Raw genomic sequence first — 13971 nt, forward strand, 5'->3', positions numbered from 1 at the left:
CATGGGTTCGGGGGATTCTGTCTGTCTAGTGACTGTAGTCCTCCCAATTATAAAACTGCTTCATCCGATGAAGTATCACCACACCCATTTTTAATGCAGGTACCCTTATGGCATTTATTTTTTAACTTCATTCATCAAGGTAGTGGGGAATCACTTGGATTTCAGGCAGAGAGGGTCGATTTCCCACAAAATGAAAGACAATAGTGTCTTTACTTTCAGGAGACAGTATCATGGAGAATGAACGAGAAGGCTACCGTGGGGAGGTGGGCAAGCATGCAAACTTGGCTATTGCCACTTTGCTAAAGAAAAGAAAACAATGGGATGGACAGTTTTACTGATTTATTTCATCACACTCTTCAAATATCACCATTGCATGGAGCTGCAATGAACCCTGGCTAGGTCCTAGCAACTGAATTCTAACATAGGCCTCGGCCTCTTTCCCAGCGCCAGCTTATGTCACGGCAATTGGCTCTGAATGGCTCTTGCAGCATCCGAGGCAGCAGTACTGAGAAACAGCATGGATCTGGACAGGAAGGTGTAGGCAGGCAGAGACTCTAGACTACACCATCAACTCTAAGCTGAAGATCCATCATTTCTTATCTGTTCCGCTCTGAAAAGTGAGCAATGCCATATCCACCTCCTAGAGTAGTTGATGTCCAACCATCAGATACATGATACCTGCATCTTTGGCCTGAGAAGCCTTGAACTAGCTTCAGCATCCCAGCCCAGGGCTAGTGTAGAGCTTGGGCCTCCCTGCCTGGCTCAGTCTCTTATTTAATAGCTGGCTTCAAGGGTGGTGGGTTTTCCTGTCTGGGCCACCTTCTTTGGGCCACCTTCTTTCATGTACTCTGCCTGCCAAGGCGAAGCCCTGTGCCTCACACTGTCTCCTAAGGGCAAGTGTGGGCTTATGACCCACTTGTCTGCCTGCCTGCACAAAACTATTTCCTGAGCTAATAGAAGAACAGGGGGTGGGGTGTCATGTCCAATATGGAATAGAAAAGTTGAAAATAAGGAATCTTAACCTCAGAATGAATTCCATTTAAACATTCCAGAACAGTTATTTTTCTACTGAAAACTATGTCCTTAAAGTAATTCCCACAAAGTGAATATATTTGGTAATTTAAAAAAAAAAAAATCAGAGAGGAGTAGGAGAATTACTGCTCTCAAGATTTTGATTTTAACATGAATCCAAACCCGCACTCACTTTTAAAATCCTCTATGCCGACCACTTTATCCAATTATTTCTCTACATCTAAAAATTATTACTTTAATTTCAAGTTTGAGTGACATTAATGGGGCCTAATGAGATTTAACTTCAAGCCAACAATAACTTCATAAACACGGAGGGGCTTAATTCCTAGATACGCTCATTTTAGAGAACCGATAGGAATCTCTAACCGACACTTTCACAAGAAGCACGCTGCTGGGCCACCCTTTATTTATCAGCATTGAAAAGCCAGCTACCCACTAATAAGACGGTTTTCTTCAAAGATGTATTGTCCCCGGTCCCGGCAGTGCCTCTGTGCTGCTGGGGGTCTTTAGAAAGCATTTAACTCTGGCCGAGGGGTAGGGCATGGGTCACCTCAACATTTGCCTGTCCCATGGAGGGGCAGACAGGCACCAAACTAGGCTAGAGAGAAGCTGGCCGGGTTCTAATTGATGGGAACGGAAGGAGCTGACATTTACCCAGGATACAGTGCAATACAGAAGGGAGAATTCTCTTTTCTAAGCCTCAGAGTTTCTATACTTCGTTATATAACTAGAGTATTTTCCCAAGAAAAAATAAAAGAACTTCTCCTGTGCAAGCTCAGGTCGGTGTGTATGTGTGATTTTGTATGTGGATGAGTGCACACCTGTGGGCATACATGTGTTTGGAAGCCAGGGGTTCACGCTTTGAGTCTTCCTCAATTTCCGCTTTGTTTTTAGACGTGTGTCTCTCTCATTGAGCCGCAAGCTTATAGGCTGGCTAGGCCAGCCGGCCACCACATTCCAGGGACTCTTGTGCCTCTGAGTTGGCAGAAATAGAATCTCAAGCACGCCACCAGTCAAAATATAGAAACAACCAAAATGGTCTATCAGCAGATAAACCAACACGAGGGTAAAGGGGTTCATATATCATTCTAGTCACAGGAGAGGTGAACTCATAAAGGCAGCTCAAATCAACGGCTGCCAAGGCCTAGGAGAAACTACATATTGAGAACACTATCTTCTTTTTGGACCTAAATGGAAGTTATGGTTGCCCAACATACCGAATGTGTGAAACATTGATTGTTCATATGCAGATAACTTGATGAACTCAATGAAAACCTTGAAAACTTAAAAAATAAAGCTTCTGTTTGCATCTAGCATGGCATGATCCAGTTCTCTCGACTCTGCTGTCCTCTCTCCTATCTCACTCCCATGCAGTGTGCCAGGAAAGGGTTAACACATTAAAGATGGTAAGAACAGCATAACACAAAGACAGGAAGGAACACAGGTCCCAGAACATAGGCCCAGTGTAAACCAAGAGGGAAGCCAGTGAGCTTCCTTGACTTCTTCCTTTTCTGCCACAGCTGAAAGAAAATGGGGGACACTAAACATTCCAAACAAGACCCGGTTTTTATTAATTTTTATTTCTGAATGCTGGATAAAGCTGGTTTTAGTATACCCTTAGTGATCTAAATCTTTCTCTGCTAATATATGAAATGATATGATACATGATAATTAGTATAATAATTGGTACGTGATATGACATAATTAATAAAATACACATTATTTATACATTGCCAAATCATACCAGTTCTCAAGTATGAATTATGAAGAATGTCTCAGAATCTGCTGAAACTTCCATTTTATAAGGAAGATTTAAGAACAGTAATAATCCACATATTTTTGAACCTCAGTAGCAATGGAGAACTGACTGTATCGACAGGCCCATTCTGTCGTGCCTTTTTCAATGAACACATTTTTTTTGTAATTTCCACAACTATTACTAACAAAGCAATATTTTCAGAAGGAAATGGTTGATCACTTTTTTTTTTTTTTTTTTTTTTGGTTTTTCGAGACAGGGTTTCTCTGTATATCCCTGGCTGTCCTGGAACTCACTCTGTAGACCAGACTGGCCTTGAACTCAGAAATCTGCCTGTCTCTGCCTCCCAAGTGCTGGGATTAAAGGCGTGCATCACCACGCCCGGCGGTTGGTCACTTTTATAATTAGAAAATTAAAGCTGTAACAAATTTACTGGCATAAATACTTTAAAAATACATGGGCTTTTGAAAATTACTGTTTTCATTTTTATCTATCTATTTACTTTATTTATTTATTTATTGTGTATTTGCACATGCATGAGTTCTCATATGCATATGGAGATAAAGACAACCTTTTGGGTCTCTGGTGTCAAACTCAGGTCATTATGTTTGGAACAAGTTCCTTTACTTTTGAGTCATTTTAATGTCTCCTAAAGATGTGTTTTCAGCACAATTTGGAAGAAATCAGTCTGTGCCCTCCCCATTTTTATCTACCTTTGGAACATTTTAACTCTCCTCAAAAGTTTCATCAACAAATGATACTAACAAAAGTTTTAATTTCAACAATGTATACAAGATATGCTTCAAAACACATTCAAAATTAAATGTATGCACCAATTTTCAGCTGTACTCATTAAACTACAAAGCAGTTAACAAAACAGTTGCTGCTGGAAGGTAGGGGAGGGTCCATCATGCTCCAGGGTAAAGCTCCACATCTAAGAACACTCACAGAGCAAAAATTGGACTTTATGGAGTGGTTGGGGGAGTACACAGCCATGGATTAGAAGAGAAGCAGGGTAGAACCAGGAAGAGTTGGGGGAGGAATGATGAATATGATCAAATGATCAAATGATGTAGGAAATTCTCAAAGAACCTACACACACACACACACACACACACACACACACACAAATAGAATGTAAAATAATTCCAATTAGCAATATCTAAGGGAAAAAATTAAATACAATTCCCTGTGGGTTCGGGGCAATTTTACAAACACAAATTAAGTTATACACAGGAGTCCTGTCACTCAGCTACACTGGCTATATATGTGAGACCAACAGCAAAGTCATTTCTAGAAAAAGAATACCTACTTCACACACAAAAGACTCACAGATTAGGGTAGTCACTCTATTCTGTATGTTCATCTCTTGAACTCAAGACAGCAGTGATTCTTTTTCTTTTTCCCTTAGAGCCACACAGAAGAGGGGAAAGTAGATGTGTCTTTAAACACTTACAGATGTCAGAGCATCTCGCAAGCACCCACCCTTCCCGAGAGATTACCTTCAGCAGTCTAATGGCAGTCACCCAGCACGTCCTGCTCTGCTCTTCTTCTGCACAGAGCATTTTCAGGTCCCGGGGCCCTCCTGCTTTGTTAGGCTAGAAGGCCACAGCACATTATTTATTGTTAATGCATATCTCGAAGGTAACACCTGTTGAAATAAAAGCCACTAAAATTCTCCTATACAAACGAGAACTCTAGCTCTTTTCAAAAGACATCAAAAGAAACTCAAGCTTACCTAAGAGGCTGAGGCTGGCATTACTCATCTATCAAAACATTAAGCCTGTACCTTTAAGCAGAATCCATAGGGAGTTGGCGCTCCGTGTTTTTTTTTGCCTGCCAGTGACACATAAACATGACTAGTGCTGAATTCACTGAAAAGCTGCAAATGCCGTGGTTCCTTTAAAAAAAAAAAAATATGTGAACATTGACTTGGATGCACAGTTCCACAATATCTTTTGCATTTCTCATATTGTACAATTTATACAAAATATCATGATCTCAAGCAAAATTCTACACCAATGTCACACACACACAAAGTCAAAAGTAAAGGGGGTTGCCATTTTCTTAAATAACCAAGAACTGCATACAATTTCATTTAAATTAACGAGGGGTAGTTTGTTTATAATTTTACTTCTTGTAATCGGCAAATTTCCTATTTTAAGTTTCCGGTCCTCATTAACCATCTTGTCAAACTGAAAGAGAAAAGCAGGAGCCTGCAAGGCTTCTGAAAGTGTTTCTGTCATCTTGGTGTCGAGCAGTCGAGCCGTCCGTTCTGCCACAGGAGGGAATTTGGCTTCTTGAGAAGACTGGGAAAAGAGAGAAAGAAAATCCTGCTTCTTTTAGATACACCCATTCCTCGCATGTATCTGTGCTGACAGCTGGCTGCGTGGCCATCTTGTCCCACAAAGGGAGAGAAGCCCGCACAGAAGGGTTCAGGGAAATTACCTGGGATGGAATGTGTCTGATTGTCAGGTCAAAGGGAAATCATGAGCAGCTATTTCTTCTGAGGAAAACCCGAGAGATTTGGAGCTGGCCATAGGAAATTCCTGGGTCATAGTACTCCATGATAGGTTAATAACTTGGAGAAGTGCTTAATTCTGAGGTTGACTATATAATCAAAACTGGCCGAAATGCATTTGTTCTCCAAAACCTTGCGACTAGCGGTGTGGGCACTGACCCACAGAACCAGTCTCACCTGGAGCTTGTTAGAAAGGCAAAATCTCATTGCCCACACCAGACCCATTAAATCAATATCTGCATTTTAACAAGATCCCAGGTGGTCTCCTATACACTGTGTTTAGCAGCAGTGCACGCGCACGCGCGCGCGCGCGCACACACACACACACACACACACACACACTCACACGTACAGAGTACAGAGAGAGAGAGAGAGAGAGAGAGAGAGAGAGAGAGAGAACATTCAGCAGTGTGAACAACCCTGTCAAAATTGGAAAACATTTTATTATCATTTACTAGTAAGCTATTACAACTCAAAATGTGTCATTGTATGCCATTGATCCTAAGAATGTACTTCTTGACGTCTTTGGAAAGTAAAGCAGATTTTTTTTTTTATTTATTTACTTACTTAGTTTGGGTTTTTTGAGACAGGGTCTCTCTATGTAGTCCTAGATATCCTGGAACTCTCTAGGTACACCAGGCTAGCCTCAAATTCACTGAGATCTTCCTGATTCTGCCTCAAAGTCCTGGGATTAAAGGCATGTGCCATTATGCCTGGCCAGAATAGACTTGATTTAAAAAACAAAACAAACAAACAAACAAAAAACATTTGAGGGGCTGGAAGGATGGCTCAGCGATTAAGAGCACTGACTGTTCTTCTAAAGGTCCTGAGTTCAATTCCCAGCAACCACATGTTGGCCACAGCCATCTGTAATGGGATCTGATGCCCTCTTCTGGTATGTCTAAAAACAGCTACAGTATATTCACATAAATATAATAAATAAATCTTTTAAAAAAAAGAAAATCATTTGTTTAAGAAAAAACAAAATGAGGAATTGGAACATAGAAATGCTTTCTTACTGTTGTGACTTTTGAAGCTATAATATATTATTCACTGACAGAAACTGATTTGATAATAAAAATACACACTAAGGGCTATATTGATTTAGTTGTCAGAATCTATTAGTAAATGTAGAGATGTTTATGTAAGAGAAGAGAAGGAAAGACTGTACTTAGGGTTTTCACGCACATGTAATTCACAGTCATACCTCCTAGCCTTATAATAGCCGTTAGTCACCCCACACAACATTTACTTCACTGGAAGTGAAAGTATTCAACCAAGACCTCGTCATAGGAAAAAATAAGAAACAAAACCAAGAGACCTGTAGCCTGTCAGGTAGCAGACATATTAAGGTCTAAAAAAAAAAAAAAAAAAATCACAGTGTTCTTATATTTCATGTGTAAATTACATTGTGTGTGTGTACGTGCGTGTGTGTGTGTGTGTGTGTGTGTGTGTGTGTGTGTGTGTATGCTTGTGAAGTTTAAAGAAAGAGTGGGAGTCAGCTTTTCCCTTCCAGCGTGTGAGTTCAAACAGTCTTGAACTCAGGTTGTTAGACTTAGCCAGTGAGTGCTGAGCCACTTCGCCTGCCTGATATGTGGATTAGAAGAATAGTATTTTATCTATTGGCAGCCACCACTTAAAATACTATTACTCTAGGTCTTAAGATAGACTTTCCTGCCTCTGGAGTCCAGTTATATAAAACAGAGTTTTGTTTTGTTTTGTTTTGTTTTGTTAAGGGTCAGGGGCTGCAGAGATGCTTCAGTGGTTGAGAAAAGGTCTTACTGCTCTTGTAGAGGACCAGGGTTCAGTTCTTAGCACCCATTCAGCTGTCTAAAACTCCAAGTCCAGGAGACCCAACACTTCTCCTGACCTCTGCAGGGTCTTGCATGCATGCTATTCATAGGCATACACTCATGCACACAACATAACATACATGATAAAGTGAAATTAATATTTTCTGAAAAGAAGGAGGAAAAAATTCCATTAGGTTTCAAATCTGAATGAAGCCTTGGATGAGAAAAAAAACAAAGAAACCTGGTTTGGAGTGGGAGGAGTGGATTCCTTTGATATATGACTAAGAACATCCAGAGCCATGAATCCTGTAGATAGACTCGACGTAAAGCAAATCTGAAAACGTTTAAAACCTATTAGAGTAGATGACTAGAACTCAAACAAATTTCCAACTCTCTACATCAGTTAGGAGAGTAATCGCCATAACAAAATCGAACCTGATTATCATCGAGCTAATAGATAGTTCATAACACACCCCAAATACTGTGGCTTACCTTGGATGTGCCTTTAGTAGAAAAATATAAGCCAGATCTTCTGAGAAAAAAGTAAGCTTTTTTCCAAGACTTCTTTCCCTGTTCCTTCGCATGTAAGAAGCCATGGATTTCAGGATACGTGCTGGAGCTTAAGAAAACCTGGAAGATACATTAGATGTGATCCTAAACTTTGGGGACAATGATCCCAATAGTCTTTTACCCGTCAGACACAACCATGAAAACCCAAATAGCAGTGATGGCATTTGCACTGCGCCAAGATTACAATGCATGCTTAACAGAGCTCAGTCAAAAACCTGGCACAAGTTCCAAATTAAGTTTGTGCAGAAATATATACATTCAAAGTAATCAGTAAAACGGGTGAAAACCAAAATCACACCTATTTGAATGTATACCTGAAAGTGGACACTATCTAGAGAATTAACTCCAGACATGTTTTGTCTTATTCTATAGATTCTCATACAAGTATCTGGCCTGTAAAGTACATTATGTAATGCAATGTACTGTAAGACTGCCATCCTGACTTCACTCATTAGACAGCTGAATCAAGCTCACCTCCCTAGTGAGGGTCAAGCATGCACTCTCTCTTTGTCTCCTGTGATTTGAGTTTTAGGTGGGCATTGCAGACTGGGATTTAAAGGGGGGGAATGTTTATAGCATCTTCTATCCCACATGCTTCAGCAGTGTGATCTTGGCATTGAGTCTTGAAAAGGTGGAGTCAGTTTTCCACGCCCTGGAATCCTCATAAGTCTGTCAACCTTAGAATTTGGTTGGAGAAACAAGAAGTACCACCAGTTCTAAATGGGGAGTCTTAGCTTAATGGTTTCCACAAAATGATTCATAGAGGCCAGCTGTCAGATTAAAAAAAAAAACAAAACAAAAAACAAAAAACAAACAAACAAACAAACAAAAAACATGTAGTTACCTAAGCCTACCATGGGCCTAAAGAAACGTGTGGAAAGGCCTGGAGGATGAGACACCGTGTGGAGAGACAAAGTTCACTTTGTCTTTTCAAAGCCAGCATCATCCAGCCACGAAGCCAAATGGCATCAGAAATGTGACCCTGGCAGCAAATTCCTCCCCAAGTCATAGTCCAGAAAATCATTGGTAAGATGGGAGCAGGTCCTTTAAGCCATTAAGATTTGGAAGATTTGATACAAAGCGGTAATCAGTAGAGACACTGGGCACGTGTGTGTGTGGGGGGGGGGGGGTTAAATTGAAAAGGGAAAGGACAGTCATATGTTAGTGGCTATGCCAGGCCCTTATTATGATCCTGAAAATGTATTCGTGTCTTCTGAGGGAAGACAGAGATCCCTGTGAGGATGCAAAGGCAAAACTGGAAAAATTTAGAGTAGCAGAAATCATGAACTAAAATGGGGTAAAATACCCTAAAGGCCTAGACCGCATCCAGGGAAAGGCTGAGAGGAGATATTTACATTTTGAAGTAAATCACTAAAAAATTTTGATGCAATGAGCCGTTAATTAATTGATATGCAAAACAGGCAAGTGGGTTCTTAGTCTGAGTGCTTTCCAAGTTATTAAACCAAACCAATTAAATTTTTAAAGAAGAGTCAGAGGGGTCAACGCTAGAAAGAGAAGAAACCTTTTAAAACGTAGAGACATTGCCTCGGTGGAGAGGAGAGGTCAGGGCGCATGCCGGACTATCTGATTCTAAAGCCCGTGATTTCCCTTTTTATTATAATTTAACATTAAAGCAAGGGAATCATAAGAGAAGACACATTAGGAAGCGAGGTGGAAGAAAGGCCACAATGACGTCACACAAAGCATCCACGAGCAAGGCTTTAGGGGTCTACTCTACTACTCCAAGGGGTGCCTCTATGACACCCAACAACAGGGAGGCTGCTTGTAAAAAAAAAAATCTCTTAAAACTAATGATATTTATCAAATATTCTAAAGGATAAAAATAAAGCATACCCTCTTTTAAAACGCACAGGAAAGGAATCTGTGATAAGCACCTTTGTCTAATGTATAAAAAGGCATGCTATACTGAGCCAGACAACATTACTATTAATTGAATTTGTGAACTCCCAGGTTTAGCTTCCACAGCACTAATGAACCTGTGAAAAACAACTGTGTTGGCCAGATCTGTTAATCTATTGAAAATAAAATTACCCAAACAGTTAACTGACTGCAGAGCTGATGCCTTGGGAATGACCATCCCAAAGAACAGCCCCGAGCCACAGAAATGAGCCCCACAGTCATAAGGTGGATTCTATGGAGATGCGACAACTTCTATGGAGATGCGACAACGGATTTAGGATTGCATGTATCTCCCTCACAGCCGCGGTAAGTGCTGGCTCGCAGAGTGTGTTGAGGTTTTTGTCTTTTTGCTGTTTACTGTAATGAATGCTAAGTGCTGGCCCTCAGGGTCTGGAGTTCGCACTTAGCTTCTGGGGACCTGCCCCCTGCCACCACCACTCCCCCCTCCAGTTAATTCTGATTGGTAAATAAAGATGCCAGCAGCTAAGAGCTGGGGAGAAGAGACATTGGGAGCATTTAGTATTCCCAGGCTAGAGTCTGTGGGGAAGTAGCAGGAGGGACAGAGCCACCATGGAAGAAGAAGACTGTACAGGAGGGAGAAGGAGAACTACCATGTATAAGAGCCAAGAGAACACGGCCTAGAGGGCTGCTCAAGTGGGTCAAGAGCGGCCAAGATGGAACATAGAAATTAGTAAATAGTAATTCAGTGTTGTCAGTAAGAAAGTGGCTTCTATAGCAAGATCCTGCTGAAGGGACCCTGATATTGCGGCCTCTTGTGAGGCTATGCCAGTGCCTGGTAAACACCGAAATGGATGCTCACAACCAGCTACTGGATGGAACACAGGGTCCCCAATGGAGGAACTAGAGAAAGTACCCAAGTACCTGAAGGGGGCTGCAACCCTGTAGGTGGAACAACAACAGGAACTAACCAGTACCCCCTGGGTTTGTGTTTCTAGCTGCATATGTAGCAGAAGATGACCTAATCGGCCATCAGTGGGAATAGAGGCTCCTTGGTCTTCCAAACTCTATATGACCTAGCACAAGGCAAGGCCTGGGCCAAGTAGTGGGAGTGGGTGGGTAGGGGAACAGAGGTGGGGGGAGGGGTATGGGAAACTTTCGGGATAGCATTTGAAATGTAAATAAAGAAAATAATAATAATAAAAAAAAAAGTGGCTTCTAACAGCGTGGAGGGTAGGCAGTTGCCCAGCTATTGTGCCGCTTAAGGCATATGAATATATAAGGCTGTGTGTGTCTTCCTTTGGGGAACATAAATGGTCAAAAGAGGGAAGGAACTCTACACGGGGGATTTAAAGGGATGGGTACATTGCATACAGCTTCTCTTCTAATCATTTAACTACTATGTATTTTCTCTCAAATAGTGTTGAAGGTATTCATGACAGAAGCTATACTACTAAGTCTCTACCAGTATAAGTGCCTGCAGTTCGCTAGGAAGTTGGATTTTTCTGACAGATAAGCACTTAAAACAAACAAACAAACAAACAAACAAGACAAACAAAACACAAATCGCATGCAAGTTTCCTCTCATGGAAAACATCTTTAAACATTGAAAATTCTTTCCAATCTGGAAGAAAATGTTATTGAGTAATTTAGTAAATTACTTAATTATACAAAAAAATTGTTTTTGCTTTTTGTCTTCTGGAAAAATGTATTACGTAGGCTACAATATTTCAAATGCTGGTTAAAAAAATAAAAATTTGCGGCAAAAAATCAGAGCCTTTATTTTTGTATTCTCACATATTTTAATGAAAATATTTTACCTGCAGTATCTGTGTAGGGGATCTGTCACCATTCATTTCAGCTGCAAAAGACACCATGTGCTCTGGAAAGAAATACTGACCAAAGATACAAGTTAAATTAATCTCAAGCCTAGGCCAGGCAAGGTTCCATGATGACCAATATAGTAACCTAAGCAAAACATCTATAAACCAACATGTCTTAAATCCCTACAAAATGATTTAGAAAATGCCATTTCTAAATCTAAATTACATGGCCTCTTTATGAACCCAGGTGGCAGTGTTTGCAAAGATCAGCAGACACGGCCATGAAATTCATGGAGAAATCTCACCCCTTGAGCTTCAAGTTTGCTCTCATCTCTTCCTTCAGTCCTGCAACCATCTTACCAGGTGCTGCTGGAGTCCTGACCCACTTCACAAAGTCAAGACTCATAGAAGTAAGGGGCAAAGGCTGTGTCAAAGGTCAGAGCCCAGAACACTGATCAGCCAGGACTCAGCTGAGAAGCTAAAAGGCCACTCATTTCTACCTACTGTTTTTCCAATCTTGTTTAATCATAAAATTCACCCCAGGAAGTTGTTTAAAATAGAAATCCCCAAGTTTCATTCTTGACGTTTCTGATTCAGTAGGTTTGGACAGGTCTTGAAGTATGTGTGTTTTTAATAAGTTCTGGGGCTCTCCAAGGTAAATTTCATGATAAGAAAAGTTTGGAAACATATATTCTACTGTATTTCCTCCAGGAGAGAATTTGTCAACAACCATCGACTAACACTGTGATGGAAAAACTCTACATTGGTGGGGCTGAACTGTGTGTTAGAGATGCTTAACGGTTAGCCTCCTAACCCACCACAGATGCTCTCCCACTCATCCTATGTTAATTACAAAAAAAAGGAGCTCCCCCCACATCATCACATCACCCCCAAGTCAAGAACCACTATGCAGATCTGCAGAAATTAATGTCAAGCTTTATTTAAGTCAAAATAAATAAGATAAAAATCATACACTGAGCCATAGCTCCTTACATATAACTTCTCAATGGATGTCTTAATAAAGGCTCTCAGGAAGAAAGTACCCTTCCTTCAAAGCTAATTCTATTTCATTTTTATTAGAACTCTCATTTTCTTTGTCAAAGATCAACCCATTATGTTTCTATTAATAAGTTACAATAAAAGAGAACATAAGAGGTCTTCTAGGGTTTGAAAATATTCTATTATGGTGTGTATCATATATTTTTCATAAAGGATCGTTTCAATCCAATTATCCAAAACTTAGTATAAAAATACACCACAGCTGCAGAGACAAAAACAATTTAAAATAATGAGCCCAGAGGCGATTCTGACTTCTCTGGAACCACAGACTTCATTAGGATAACATGCATTTACTTTCTTTTAAAGAGAACTGTAATGGAGGGAGTGTTTACGAGGTGGTGTGCTGTGCTGTACCTTATAACTACCTAGTTCAGCAGTTACTGCGCTGAAAATAAAATAATTTAAAGAAAGATACCTATCAGTCTTAAATGCCTGGCATAGCTGTAGTGCCCATAACCATCACCAATTTACTTTAGAAAATGCCTTATTTTCCTTAATTCTATGAAGTGTACTCAACAGTAATGGTGTGGAAAACATTGAGGGACCAATACAATTCATTTGCTAAAGCAAATACAGAATTGCTTTGACTTTGTGTCTGAACCGGCAGGAAAAAGAAGAAATGGTAAATCTCCAAATTGGTTTTCCCCAATATTAAGAAATTAAATACCAAATTCATCTCCATTCAGAGTTCACCAGTAATGTTAACGTGTTTTATCTGTGAATGTAAGCTACCAGGCATCATGTTAGCTCATTATCGTTAAAATGGGGCCTCAGAGCACAAATCCAAACTAGCCCTGTTTTATTTATAACAATGTTCTCCTACACATAAAAACCAACTGACTCATTTAATTCCATAACTGTTAACAGAGCGTCCACTCACCATTGGGTTCTTAAAAAATTCATATTTGGCATAATTCTTTCTAAGATACAGCTTATTGTCTTCTTCCACTCCCCAGTGAGACAGCACTTCAATCGGCAGCTCATGGTCCTCTACGGTTCTTTCTGTGAGGATATTTCAATGAGTGTGTTGTCAGACACATAAATAGTTCAACAGACGAATGTGAAAATACACACAAATGCAAACATATAGAGTAAATGATGTATTGTTCACAATGTATTATTAAACAGCAAGCTCCATCTCAATTCTTAAATATCTACACTGGCAAGGTTTCTGTTCAATTTAGAATTATTACACTGACTTTTATACCAAAGTATTCATCTAAAAGGAAAATTACATAAACTATCACAAATGCCATTTTTGCTAATTTTCATACTCCTTTTATTGATATGCAAATTACAGCATAAGTTTGATAACAAATCTGTATTAAGACGAGAGAGCTATTCTTCCTTTAACTCATCATGGTGCCAAAATTAAAATATTTGCTCCAGGTTTGAACAATTTACCTCATTAAGAGATGAAGAATTTTGACAGGTTCACTATGCATTTAAGACACATAATCTGGGTAGCTGGAGAAATTAAAATAGATGCTTTAAAGAGGAAATTTCCACTCAAGTGGATACAGTTTTTTATGAAGCTCA

At 40.0% G+C, this 13971-nt stretch overlaps 1 protein-coding gene across 2 annotated transcripts in view; it reads right to left on the minus strand.

Annotated features, from left to right (window-relative positions):
* The window catches only part of Grb14 (growth factor receptor bound protein 14), a 112681-nt gene that overhangs the window by 13667 nt on the left and 85043 nt on the right, over positions 1-13971 (minus strand). For both annotated transcript variants that reach the window (XM_021193166.2, XM_021193167.2), the window contains 5 exons: positions 13313-13434; positions 11371-11445; positions 7595-7732; positions 4578-4688; positions 4291-4386 (listed from right to left, as the gene is read on the minus strand). In XM_021193166.2, coding sequence (XP_021048825.1) covers positions 4291-4386; positions 4578-4688; positions 7595-7732; positions 11371-11445; positions 13313-13434 — 542 coding nt within the window. The remainder of the gene's footprint in view (positions 1-4290; positions 4387-4577; positions 4689-7594; positions 7733-11370; positions 11446-13312; positions 13435-13971) is intronic.

Source organism: Mus pahari, chromosome 3 (genome assembly GCF_900095145.1).
Source record: "Mus pahari chromosome 3, PAHARI_EIJ_v1.1, whole genome shotgun sequence".
Classification (NCBI taxonomy): Eukaryota; Metazoa; Chordata; class Mammalia; order Rodentia; family Muridae; genus Mus; species Mus pahari.